The sequence below is a fragment of the Bos indicus genome, chromosome 6, assembly GCF_029378745.1.
Source record: "Bos indicus isolate NIAB-ARS_2022 breed Sahiwal x Tharparkar chromosome 6, NIAB-ARS_B.indTharparkar_mat_pri_1.0, whole genome shotgun sequence".
In the NCBI taxonomy this organism is placed as follows: domain Eukaryota; kingdom Metazoa; phylum Chordata; class Mammalia; order Artiodactyla; family Bovidae; genus Bos; species Bos indicus.
Genome location: NC_091765.1, coordinates 72,674,831 through 72,687,737, shown reverse-complemented (window position 1 = coordinate 72,687,737; position 12,907 = coordinate 72,674,831). Strand labels below are relative to the sequence as shown.

The following is a 12,907-nucleotide window of genomic DNA, read 5'->3' as shown; positions in this document are numbered from 1 at the left end:
CAGGCATGTGGGATCTTAGTTCCCTGACCAGGGATCGAATCTGCATGCCATGCATTGCAAGGTGGATTCTTAACCACCGGACCACCAGGGAAGTCCTGCTGCTGCTGTTGCTGCTAAGTCGCTTCAGTCCTGTCCGACTCTGTGTGACCCCATAGACGGCAGCCCACCAGGCTCCCCCGTCCTTGGGATTCTCCAGGCAAGAGCACTGGAGTGGGTTGCCATTTCCTTCTCCAATGCATGAAAGTGAAAAGTGAAAATGAAGTCGCTCAGTCATGTCTGACTCCTAGCGACCCCATGGACTGCGGCCCACCAGGCCCCTCCGTCCATGGGATTTTCCAGGCAAGAGTACTGGAGTGGGGTGCCATTGCCTTCTCCGAGGGAAGTCCTAGGAATAGGCAAATGTTAGAAACCCTAACCAGGACAATAGAAACTCCCTAAGCTTCCCTCTTCCCTTATAGTTGAGCTGACTGGCGCTCTAACTTCCTCAAGTTCTCAGAGCCAGTTGATTAGAATAGAGCTTCCTGTTGGCAGGGCCCAGGACTACAGAGCCCCCAGTGGTCACCTACTCAAGCAGTGAGGTGGAGAAAGTGTGCCATGTTGTGTGAAAGGTTGGGAAGCACAGGAGAATAAAGCCTAGAGGTTCCGTCCCTCCCATAGAGCCTTCTACTCATCGTCTCCATGTAGATCAATGCTTGCTGCTTCTATGCCTTCACTCTTCTCTCTTCAATGTTGTTTTCTGAAAAATCCAGATCCTTTCTGGCCAACCTGCTTCATACTCCAGACTCTTCCCCAGCATGGATCTCCTCATTTCCCCTTTGCAGAATTCCCACCCCTCAGTGGTATAATAATATACAAGCATGTTGAGTCGTGTCTGACTCTTTGTGACCCCATGGACTATAGCCCCTCCAGGCTCCTCTGTCCGTGGAATTTTCCAGGCAAGAATACTGGAGTGAGTTGCCATTTCCTTCTCCAATGGTATAATCTCAATGGTGTAATTATGTTGTAATTGATGCTTTTGAACTGTGGTGTTGGAGAAGACTTTTGACAGTCTTTTGGACTGCAAGGACATCAAACCAGTCAATCCTAAACAAAATCAGTCCTGAACATTCATTGGAAGGACTGATGCTGAAGCTGAAACTCCAATACTTTGGCTACCTGACAAACTGACTCATCGGAAAAGACCCTGATGCTGGGAAAGATTGAAGGTGGGAGGAGAAGGGGACAACAGAGGATGAGTTGGTCGGATAGCATCACTGACTTGATGGACATGAGTTTGAATAAGCTCCAGAAGTTGGTGATGGACAGGGAAGCCTGGCGTGCTGCAGTCCATGGGGTCAAAAAGAGACAGAAGCAACTGAGCAACTGAACTGAACTGACTGATATGTTGTAGGGCAATTTTACAACATATGAAGAATGTTTTAGCCTTCACATGGTACCATGTCTAGAACTATCCCATCTGGGGTTTTTCTAAATCCATGGTTAATTTTATGAGGTATGAATATTTGGCTTACACAAATCTAGAAGATTTTGAGTAAACTGGGAGTTCTACTCTATCTTTTCTCACTGCTCAGTGGCCCTGGAGCAGGAAGATTGGGCCAGACTACTCCATAGATTCCCCCAAAAGAATTGCCCCAAGGTTGTCCAGTGCTTGGTTTTTCATTCATTTTATTTAACAAATTTGAATGAAGCACTGTGGATGACCAAGGCCCTTGGGATCATCCCACACTGATGAGGTAAATCAGTTATATAGATTTATCTGGGGCAACAAGGAGATGCTTTGATTTCTTTTATCATTCAACAAACATTGATTAATCTCTGTTAAGCCCTTATGCTAGGGGCTAATAACGATAAGACGGATGCAGACTCTGCTTTCATGGCTCTTATCTTTTAGAAGGAAATGTAGACTAAAAGCAAGGGAATGCACAAGTTAATGAATTCATTACAGATGTTCAAAGTTCTGTGAAGGTAACCAAGTATTAAAATAGAGACTAAGGAGATGGATGGAGAATCTACTTTAGATACAACGGTCAGGGAAGGCTTCAGTAAGAAGGTTTTATTTAAGCATAGGAAATAGTATGTACAAAGGTCCTGAGACAGAAAGGTAGGTATCACAGTGAGAAGAACCAGCCCTATGGGCTCAGTTCTTACTTTCCTTTTTTACAATTGGGTCACAGAAGCTACTTTGAGAAAGGGAATGGACATTTTTCAATATGTGACAAGTAATTTTGCACATTTTCCTCCTCCAGAAATGGTTCAAGCAGCGCCTGGCCCAGTGGCGGCGATCTGAAGGCCTACCCTCTGAGTGCAGATCCGTCACAGACTGAGGAGTTGGTGGGCATTGGTGCTCCCCTTCATGAAGACCATCTGCTATTTCTCTTTTCAGCTTCATCAAGCTATTTTGGTTTTTCAGTGTAGCGTTGTTATGTCCCACTGTTAGCTGTCCTGCTATTTAACACAATGTTGTATTTTTTTTTAATGTACATAACTAGAGAAGATAATAACAATTTGTCTATGTGCAAGCACATAGGAAGCTGTGTGCAGCAGCTTCTGTGTAAGGCAGAGGTGTGGCTGCAGATGGTGTGGCTGGCATTTCCTTTTGAGTCATGATGACAGATGGTGTTAAAAACCGCCTAAGTTTCCTTTTGACCATCACCTCCCAGTAACAATTTACTGTCAATATCCATTTCAGAATGGTCAAGGCTTCTGTTGAAAAGATAACATGACCAAGAGAAAGACACATTTCCTTCTAATTCCACTTCCCTAAGTCATTTTCCTTGTGTTTCATTTAATACATTGAGTGAGAATACAGAGGGACTTTGACTCATGTGGATTTCATAAAGCAGTTCCTTGGATTATAGCTGAATTAACTTGGAAAGCACTCAGGCTGGAAGACAAAAATCCCAACTGGCAAAAATCAAATAACTAAGGGGGAAAATCCACAAAAGTCTTGAATTTCCCTTATTTAAATACATTTGTCAATTTATTTTGCTAAACAAAATGAACTGTTTTTTGTCTCTGAGATGATGTTCCAAATAAAACCTTAACATTTTGTGAAAATGCACTGAGTCCTCTGCAGATTTTTAACTGAATAATAAGCATATCAAAGGAAAGTAGAATAGCTCAGCATAAGAGCAGCCTGACAAAAGAGCTGTCATTTTCTAATCCTTGCTATTCAAAGTGTGGTCCAGAACTGGCATCATCAGCATTAGCTGCAAGCTTGTGAGAAAAGTGCAGAATCTCGACTCCAATCCAGACCTACTGAATCAGAATCTGCATTTTCAACAAGCTCTCCAGGTGATGTACATGCGCATGAAAGCTTGGGCAGCACTGATCTAAAAACTCTACAGTCGATTTGCATCCATTTTCTATTATACATAGCACATGAAACAGCTTAGCGGGGTCTATGTTTGAGTGCGTGAACAGTAACTTAATTACAATGGATCAACCAAATAGGCTTTCTATATGTTTGTTTAATTGACTGTTTTTACATAAGACATCAGCAGGTAAGGGTGACAAGAAACTGCAGTCATTTTATTTTCCTACTTTCCTATCTTTAGCACGTGGCTCTTGTGTTCATGGAGACAAGATGGGTGCGTTTTAAATAAAAAAGGAAAAAACAAAGGGCAAATGCTAGGTAAGACTCTTCCCTTTAAAAGTTTCTGGAGGCCCCTCCCTAGGGACTTGCACCTACATCTCATCGGCCAGAGTTGGGTCACATGGTCACTCCCAACTGCAAGGGAGTCTGGGAAGGTGAGCATATGTAATTGGGTATCATACTGCCTAAAGAAAAATTAGGGTTCTCTTAGTAAGGAAGAAGAAAGGGGAGGATGGATATTGGAAAGACCACTAGCAGTATCTGCCAACCCAGCCCAGAACGAAGCTGGTGTGCACTTCTGAACTCTTACCTACAATGCGGGCACAGTCTTTTCAGTTCTTTATAAAGAGCCCAGAATAAGAAACAGTAACAGTTATTTGGAATACAAATGTTTACAAGATCCCATTAAACATCCTCGGCAAGCTTCCTCCTCCTTTACCTTAAAACATTTCTTCTCTAAACAACACACAGTGGATCAGCATCCGAGCAGAACTGCCTCGTCTGGCAGACTCCTCTGCAGCCCAGTCGGTGGTAGTTGGAGCATCTGTCAGCACATGGCTCAATGCTGACATCATGTTCTGGAAAGAAAGAAGGGAGATGCACAGGAATGTGTGCACTTCATAAACACCTGCATAGAGAGAGCATTCTTTACTGTTCAAAGCGCTTTCATAGTCACGGTCTAACAGGGAAAAAATGCACTGTTAATATTACAGTAGGCAAAGCAAACCCAGACAGAGCATGGGGACGTGCCCGTGTCAGGCAATTAGAGAGAGATACTAAACCAGGTCCTAGCCCCAGCTCAGAAGTCTATCCAACACACCAGAGAAATGATTCAAGAACAAGCCATCCAGAACGAGAAGAGTTAACCAGCTGAGCAGAAAGTGCGCCTTTGGCTTAGAGTTGAGAGGCATGTTTATGATAGAGGATCACTTCCTGTGTTTATCTGGCCCCAGAGTCGAATCCTTGAATGGCAGGTGCTGGAAGGGAATGAAGATCGAGTATCCTTTAACGAATTAATTATTCAATTAATATATGTATCTAACTAGGGTCATTGTTTGTTCATTTCTTGCATTTGAAGTATTCCTTGATGATATTGTTGTCATAGTCCTTAACCACCACACAACTGCAACCAACCACTATGCCAGGTTTTTCTCTCTGTCAGTGTTTCAGGGCGGTCTACCCACTGCCCTCGTTTCTTGTTGTCATCGGCCTTAAGGTTGATTTAATGTTCAGCAAGTGGAACAAGCCCGGTCTGTGCTTCTGATGGACTGGCTGTAAATTGGAGGTTTCATGTTCTTCTCCTCCGGGTGGATTGATTTTCCAGAGCAGCTCACAGAACTCAGGAAAAGTTTACTCCCTAGATTACCAGTTTATTATAAAGGCTGTAACTCAGCAACAGTCAGATGGAAGAGATGCAGAGGGCAAGGCTTGGGGGAAGAATGTGGAGCTCCCAGGCTGGCTCTGACGCCACTCTCCCAGCACCTTCTCCTCTTTACCAAGCCAGGAGCTCGCTCTCTGAAACTTGCACTTTAGGGGCTTTTTATGGAGACTTCATTATGTAGGTGTGATTGATTAAATCATTGGCTAATCATGATTAAACTCAGTCCCCAGCCCCGATCCCCTCCCTGGAGGTCAGCAGTGGGAGGGTGGGAGGGGGCAGAAAGTTCCACCTCTCTAACCACCTGCTTGGTTCCCCTGGTGACCATTCCCCAGTCCTGTGGTTATCTAAGGGCTTTCCAAAAATCACCTCCATAACACAAACTCAGGTGTGGTTGAAAGTGAAGTGAAACTCACTCAGTTGTGTCTGACTCTGTGACTCCATGGAATGCCAGACTACTCTGTCCATTGGCTTACCCAAGCAAGAATACTGGAGTGGGTTGCCATTTCCTTCTCCAGGGGATCTTCCTAACCTAGAGATTGAACCCGGGTTTCCTGCATTGCAGACAGATTCTTTACCATCTGAGCCACCAGGGAATTCCTAGTTATTCATGACAAGAGGTTTCTTTTGCCTTTCTCACTCTGGAGCTACTTCAGGAACTGGAGCTATTTGAGGGCAAAAGGCCAAATATTATTAAAAAAAATAGTAAGACATTCCCATTGCTCTTATCACTTAGGAAATTACAAGGGTTTGGGGAGCTGCGTGCCGGGATCAAGATGAAGAGCAAACATGTATATTACTTATTAATAATCATAAGATCACAATATCCTTAGAAAGATTCTTCCTAAGGGAGGAATTTGCTCTTTTGTTTATGAAAACACCTTGATGAGTTTTGGGGGCCATTCAACATAAGCCTAGAAGGGAAGAAAATGAGGAATTCAGTGGCTGTTCACAAGAAAGAAACAGAAACTTAGCACTGTGTCCCATGGATGCTCAGGTGGGCAGCTAGCTGGGGCTCTCAGGCACTGAGGGGAGAGACGGAGGAGCGTGATCTGGGACAGAGCACAAGCTCCAGCAACATGCCCACTGACCCAAAAGGCTGGTGGGGTTGGCTCAGGGACTTTTAAATGCCACTTTATATTAACACTGTACATTGGCTACCATTCCACCACTGCTCTTTGTTACCCGTCACCTTGAGGATGGCGCTATTACACAAAATGGCCTTGCCTTGGCGATGCTTTGCAGGGTGGAGAGGGCAGAAGCCGCTTGGGCCATGTCTGTGGCCCAGAGTGGGCAGTAGAAGCACTTGTTTCTGTCAGCTGTCTTCCTGTGAAGGGGTAACAACACCTCTTTACATCCGGGGAACACCTCCCACTTCATGTGATAGAGCGGTTAAACATAGCATCCCCATTTCCCCGCCCTACTCAGAATTAGACACACGACCCAGGCCAGACAATCACAACGCCATGGCCCTTTGCACTTGGGGACTGAACCAAGATACGGGCTTTGGATCTAAGCTGGGCCGATTAAAGTCCCTCACCAGAGTTTTCCCAACTGGAATGGTAGGGGTAGTTCTCTACTGTCCTCGTGCTTAGAAAGTTGTGAGGGTGGAGGCCTGGGGTTGCAGGCAGCCATAGACCCAGCTAGGGAGAGAACGTCATGAGAGAGAATGAAGCCAGGCAGAGATGAAAGTTAGAACGAGAGAGACACAGAGAGTGAGAGAGCACTGGGTTCACGCTTCCATCCCTGCCTTCCTAGATCCGTGAACTAGCGAATCCCCTTCTTGGTGTGTATCTGCCATTTGCAACAAAAAGAATCCTAACTAATGGGAGAGTGAAAAAAGGAAGAAAGGAGTGCATAGAAGGAGGAATACTGGCCACTAGTGTAACTATGAATCCAGAAGAAGCAGGAATTCAAAGTAAAAGAAAGCCAGGAATACATAGGCCAACAAACCCTAAAAATAACCAGACAGAACACCAGACAATTCTCAGTGGATGGGGACTTGAGAAAAAGGTTATTTTTGCATATTAAAGGAAAAGATGACCACTGACAGGTAGATAATTTATGGACATTAAATACATACTTTTTGTAATTAAGTGCAAATGTTTGATAGATAGGATTTTGTTACTTTCTTGCAGACATTTGGCTGCTCTCCCTCAACCCTGGCCATCTCCATGCAGCAATCTTGTTCCACATATTCCACTTTACACTAAAGGGTCATTTGAAAACCTCGACAAACTGTTTCAAATATATCCCTGCCCAAACTCAATGCCAGAGTAACTAGGAATAACAACGATAAGAAGAAAAGTCGTTTTAAAATGTCATATTCTCGGACTTCCCTGGTGGTACAGTGGATAAGAATTTGCCTGATCCAGAAAGATCTCACATTCCATGGAGCAACTAAGCCTATGCCCCACAACCACTGGCCCATGCGCTGCAACTACTGAAGCCCGTCTGCCTAGAGCCCGCGCTCCACAATGAGAAGCCCCTACAATGAGAAGCGTGTGCACCGCAACTAAAGAAAGCCTACTTGCAGCTACAAGGACCCAGTGCAACCAAAAGGTAGATCAGATCAGATCAGATCAGTCGCTCAGTCGTGTCCGACTCTTTGCGACCCCATGAACTGCAGCACGCCAGGCCTCCCTGTCCATCACCAACTCCCAGAGTTCACTCAGACTCACATCCATCGAGTCAGTGATGCCATCCAGCCATCTCATCCTCTGCCGTCCCCTTCTCCTCCTGCCCCCAATCCCTCCCAGCATCAGAGTCTTTTCCAATGAGTCAACTCTTCACATGAGGTGGCCAAAGTACTGGAGTTTCAGCTTTAGCATCATTCCTTCCAAAGAAATCCCAGGGCTGATCTCCTTCAGAATGGACTGGTTGGATCTCCTTGCAGTCCAAGGGACTCTCAAGAGTCTTCTCCAACACCACAGTTCAAAAGCATCAATTCTTCGGCGCTCAGCCTTCTTCACAGTCCAACTCTCACATCCATACATGAAAGATAAATAAATAAATAATTTAAAACAAAACTTCATATTCTCTTCCCATGATGGAAGTACTAGGAGGTAGTGGAGTGCACAAAAGTCAGGCAAGGTTACAGAACATGAGCCATGCTTATATTGACAAGGCAGGAGAATAAGATTTCTTGGTTTTATGAAGCCCAGGGCTTTGATGGTGTGGTCTCCATGAACAATTATAGGCATGAAGAAGTAAAGGTTTCTAGAGAGTCTCCCTTCAGCTTCACCATCAGCTGTCATCTTACAAATATTTGAGCACTGCTCCACTGAGGATGTACTCTTATAAACATTAGGTTCCGTGTGACTTCTTACTTAGAAAAATATGAGAAACATTGGACTTGAATCTCAATTTATGTAACGCATCCAACTACCGAAATACTCATGACTCACTGACTCACAGTTCATGTGACTCATCCTTGGAGCTCCAGATGAACAGTGCAGAAGGATTTTCTTTCTCCTTCTTCTAGATGCAAGCTCCCTCTCCCCCTGCTTATAAAAAAAAAAAAACAAACAAAACACACACACACACACACACAAAACTTTGTACCTTGGAATTTGACACTGCCTGGGAACAAAGAAGGCAAGTTTCTGGTGATAGTGATGCTGATGATAAGAATCCTCAAGGCAGAGCATAATACAGAAGCACAGAATATTTTCAAGATACAGAATGTGTGTTCAGGAACCAGGAGAGGAGTAAGCACGTATATTTATGTCCCGTTTCTCCAGGGGGAGACCTGAGGCAGAGAACGCTGGTTGTCCCCTTAGGCCTTCTCTCTCTCTCTTTTTGGAGAAGGCAATGGCACCCCACTCCAGCACTCTTGCCTGGAAAATCTCATGGACGGAGGAGCCTGGTGGGCCGCAGTCCATGGGGTCGCTAAGAGTCAGACAAGACTCAGCGACTTCACTTTGACTTTTCACTTTCATGCATTGGAGAAGGAAATGGCAACCCACTCCAGTGTTCTTGCCTGGAGAATCCCAGGGACGGCGGAGCCTTGTGTGCTGCCACCTATGGGGTCGCACAGAGTGGGACACGACTGAAGCGACTTAGCAGCAGCAGCAGCAGCTGTTGGGTTTTTGTTTAGCTGGTTGTGTGTACACTAGTGCTTCTCTCTTTCTTCCTGTAACTTTATCTGAGGAGAACGGCTGTCCAGCTAAAGACTAAATAGTCTCATTTCCCATGTAGATAGATTTTTTAGCCAGCCTCCAACGAGCTCTGCTTCCTGGTATTCACATATTTGCATAGGCCCTTCCCACACTGAACCAGGGCTGGTCTGTGTGACCAGTAAAAAAAAAAAACAGAAATGATGTGTCGCTTCTGAGATTAGTTTCTAAAAGATACTGCAGCTTCTCTCTCTCTCTTTCTCTCTCTCTCTCCCCCTCTGCTTCTTGGATTAGTTGCTCTGGGGAAAGGCAGCTGCCATGTGGAACTGAGACCCCTGAAAACAGCCAGTGAGGATACAGGTCTGCCAAGAACCCTATAAGTAGGCTTGAAAGTGCATCCTCCAGCCCCTGTCTAGCCTTTAGATAACTGCAACCTCAGAACAACAACCACCCAGCTAAGCTGCTCTTGAAATTGTTTGATAGAATAAAGGTCTGTTGTTTTAGTCTGCTAAGCTTTGGGATAATCTGTTATGCAGCAATAGATAACTAAAGCACTGGATGTGACCAATGAAGTGATGTGTGCTACTTCCAGGTAATGCTCCTAAAAAGAGTAAGAATGCTTTCTTGTTACTTTTTCCTACTTCCCATGATCAAGGATGTGAGTATCTTAGTAAGCGGAAAGCCCAGGTGGCCCAGTGGTAAAGAATCCACCTGCCAACACAGGAGATGCAAAAGACACATGTTTCAATCCCTGGGTCAGAAAGATCTTCTTTGGTAGGAAACAGCAACCCATCCCAGTATCCTTGCCTGGAGAATCCCATGGACAGAGGAGCCTGGGGGCTACAGTCCATGGCGTCGCACAGAGTCAGACGTGACTGAGTGCCATCCGCACAACGTAGTGAGCTGTCTCAGATTTGCAGATGATTGCAAGCCCTTAGGCTCAGGAGGGCAAGAGAACAGAAAGAGCCTGGGTCTCAGGATTAGTCAGGAAATGCCAGGCTTAGCTGTGCTAACAACCTCTGATCTCAGAGGCCTGAGAGCAATGCTGTATTTCTCACATCCACAAATATGATGCAGTTCTCTTCTGCAAGAGTTTCTGAAGAGAAACTCTTCAGGATGGCTGTCCTTCATGTCAATAATTCTCCCACAAATTTCAGGGAAAGGGAAAACAAGCGCGAGAGCCTCGCGTTGGCATCTAAATGCTTCGGTGACACACCTCACACGCACTCACATTGTTGTTGTTGTTCAGTAGCTAAGCTGTGTCCGACTCTTTGTGACCCTATGGACTGCAGGACGCCAGGCTTCCCTGTCCTGCACCATCTCCCAGAGTTTGCTTGATGATGCCATCTAAACATCTCATTCTCTGTCACATTTCACTGGCCAAAGCAAGCTGCATGACCACAACTAACCCCAAGCAGGCAGAGAAGCACATTCCTTCCTTATTCCCAGAGGAAGAAGACTGGAAACACTTTTTCATGGAACTAACAATCACCAAAGTACTCAACACCATCAAGTCCTTACACCAACCCTGGACATTACACCAACCATGCAGGATGATAATTGGTAGAGAAATAAACTTACATATTGACTAAGTCACAGTGTTGGGGATCTCTTATTACAGAGCTTAGCTTTTAGCCTAAGCAATAAAAGCATATAGATTAATGAATGGATCTATATTTTAGTTAAGGCCACGGCTTCTGGCAGGAGGTCCTTTCACAGCTGTAAGTCTCTTCAGCTTCCAGTAACCTCTTCCTCTCCTTGACCCATTCTAATCCAAGAGGTAATAACTGTTATCAGCCCGCATATTTCACTTCCTTGTTGGTTCCCTTAATACCCCTTACATCCTTGTAGAGTCCTTTCATTCAGTAGCTCAGTCGTGTCTGACTCTTTGTGACCCCATGGACTGCAGCACGCCAAGTTTCCCTGTCCATTACCAACTCCCAGAGCTTGCTCAAACTCATGTCCTTCTCTTAATTACTTCTGATATCTATTTCCTGTCAGTACCCAAACCAATACAATACTCCTCCCTGGACTTACAGCTGTTAGTCAGAATAAGCAATGACATAAGAAATGGGCAGATGTGAAAATCTCAGAAGGATGGTGATGATGTTTTAGATCAACAATGTAATAAAAGAGCAAACAGGGATTAGCACCCAGATCTCATAATGCACAGGAAATCTATCCCCTCTATTGGCATCATCAAGATGGTGAGAAGCCAAGTGGCATCTTAAAACTTTACACTAAAATTGTTCCAGCAAAAGCTATTTGACCCACTTATTCCAAAATTAAAGCTTATCCCCAAATATCTCCATTATTCATTTCTAATATCACTGGCTTACCAACTTAATTCCTTAGCTGGCGTTCCACTGAGTTCAGCCAGGAAGCTTTGAATTAGAACATGAAATTTGCCAGGTTTCTGTTTGAACAAGATTCAAAGAGCCTCCAAAAACTTCACAGGTCACAAAGAGTACAGCTCACAGCCTCACTCACCTCGGGTAAAAGAAGGAAAGAGAAAAAGTAGCAAATGAGAGTGTGTGTGAGAGAGAGTGGTGGGGTGGAGGGCTAGGGGATGAGAATGAGGAAGGTTAGGGAGAGAGGGAGGAAGGAACGAAACTGCCCATCAAATTTATAGTAAGAAAGGTGATTCTTCAAACGAGGAGCTGCCTCTTCCACATTAAAAAACCAAAATACCCTCAATTTGGAGTGCTCCCCAAGGCCAAACAGCTAGGGGAACCCAGAAGACAATGCAGCTTTACTGCCAGACCCGTCAGCTTCCTGTGGAGGGATCTGCAGTGGCTGAAGGAAGAGACAGATCAAGGAAAATGACTTTCATCCCTAAATGAAATATAAATTCCTCTAAGATCAAACAATACAGTGGAGAAGAAAATGAAAAATATGAGTCATTATCCATTTATTAAAATATTCCTCATTCTAATACAAAGCAAACAATGCCAACAAAATCATGCGTATTTTGTCAGGATGCTTTTGGCTACAAGTGAGTGAATATCCAACTGAAAGTGTCTTATCAGGCTTTCTATTTTCTCATATAAGAAAGGTAGGCCTTCCTTTTTTCAGGGAACAGGGAAGATGGCAGACATTCAGACTGAGCATGCATGCCAAAAGCAACCGACCATCTTTCAAAATAAGAAGAGGGTCCTGCTTAGAGAAACTGGCAAGGAGAAGTTCCCACAATTCCACAAAAACATCAGTCTGGGGTTCAAGACACCCAAGGAAGCCATCGAGGGCAACTACATTGACAAGAAATGCCGTTTTACTGGTAATGGCTCCATCCAAGGGCAGATTCTGTCTAGCGACCAAAATGAAGATGGAGAGGGCCATTCTCTCATCTGCCCAGACTACCTCCGCTACATCCGAAAGTATAACCGCTTTGAGAGGGGCCACAGGAACATGTCTGTGCATCTTTCCCCCTGTTTTAGGGACATCCAGATTGGGGACATTTTCACAGTGGGCACCTGCTGGCCCCGGAGCAAGACGGTGCCCTTCCACGTGCGCAAGGTCACCAAGGCTGCCGACACCAAGAGGAAGTTCCAGAAGTTCTGACACTGGACCCCCTGCCCACTGCTCCAAACAAAATAGTGATTTTCCCAGTCCAAAAAGAAAAAAAAGTAGGTGACTCTGCTGCTGCTAAGCTGCTAAGTCGCTTCAGTCGTGTCCAACTCTGTGCGACCCCATAGACGGCAGCCCACAAGGCTCCCCGGTCCCTGGGATTCTCCAGGCAAGAACACTGGAGTGGGTTGCCATTTCCTTCTCCAATGCATGAAAGTGAAAAGTCAAAGTGAAGTCACTCAGTCGTGT

At 44.9% G+C, this 12,907-nt stretch overlaps 2 protein-coding genes across 6 annotated transcripts in view; both read left to right on the top strand.

The window, feature by feature from the left end:
• The window catches only part of HOPX (HOP homeobox), a 31,994-nt gene extending 28,937 nt beyond the window's left edge, over window positions 1-3,057 (top strand). For all 5 annotated transcript variants that reach the window (XM_070791484.1, XM_019962807.2, XM_019962805.2 and 2 more), the window contains one exon: window positions 2,247-3,057. In XM_070791484.1, coding sequence (XP_070647585.1) covers window positions 2,247-2,324 — 78 coding nt within the window. In that variant the 3' untranslated portion in view covers window positions 2,325-3,057. The remainder of the gene's footprint in view (window positions 1-2,246) is intronic.
• Window positions 3,058-12,178: 9,121 nt separating this feature from the next.
• LOC109560157 (small ribosomal subunit protein uS17-like) lies at window positions 12,179-12,652 on the top strand. Its single transcript, XM_019962144.2, has one exon. The coding sequence runs from the start codon at window positions 12,179-12,181 to the stop codon at window positions 12,650-12,652; it is 474 nt and encodes a 157-aa protein (XP_019817703.2).
• Window positions 12,653-12,907: the final 255 nt, after the last annotated feature.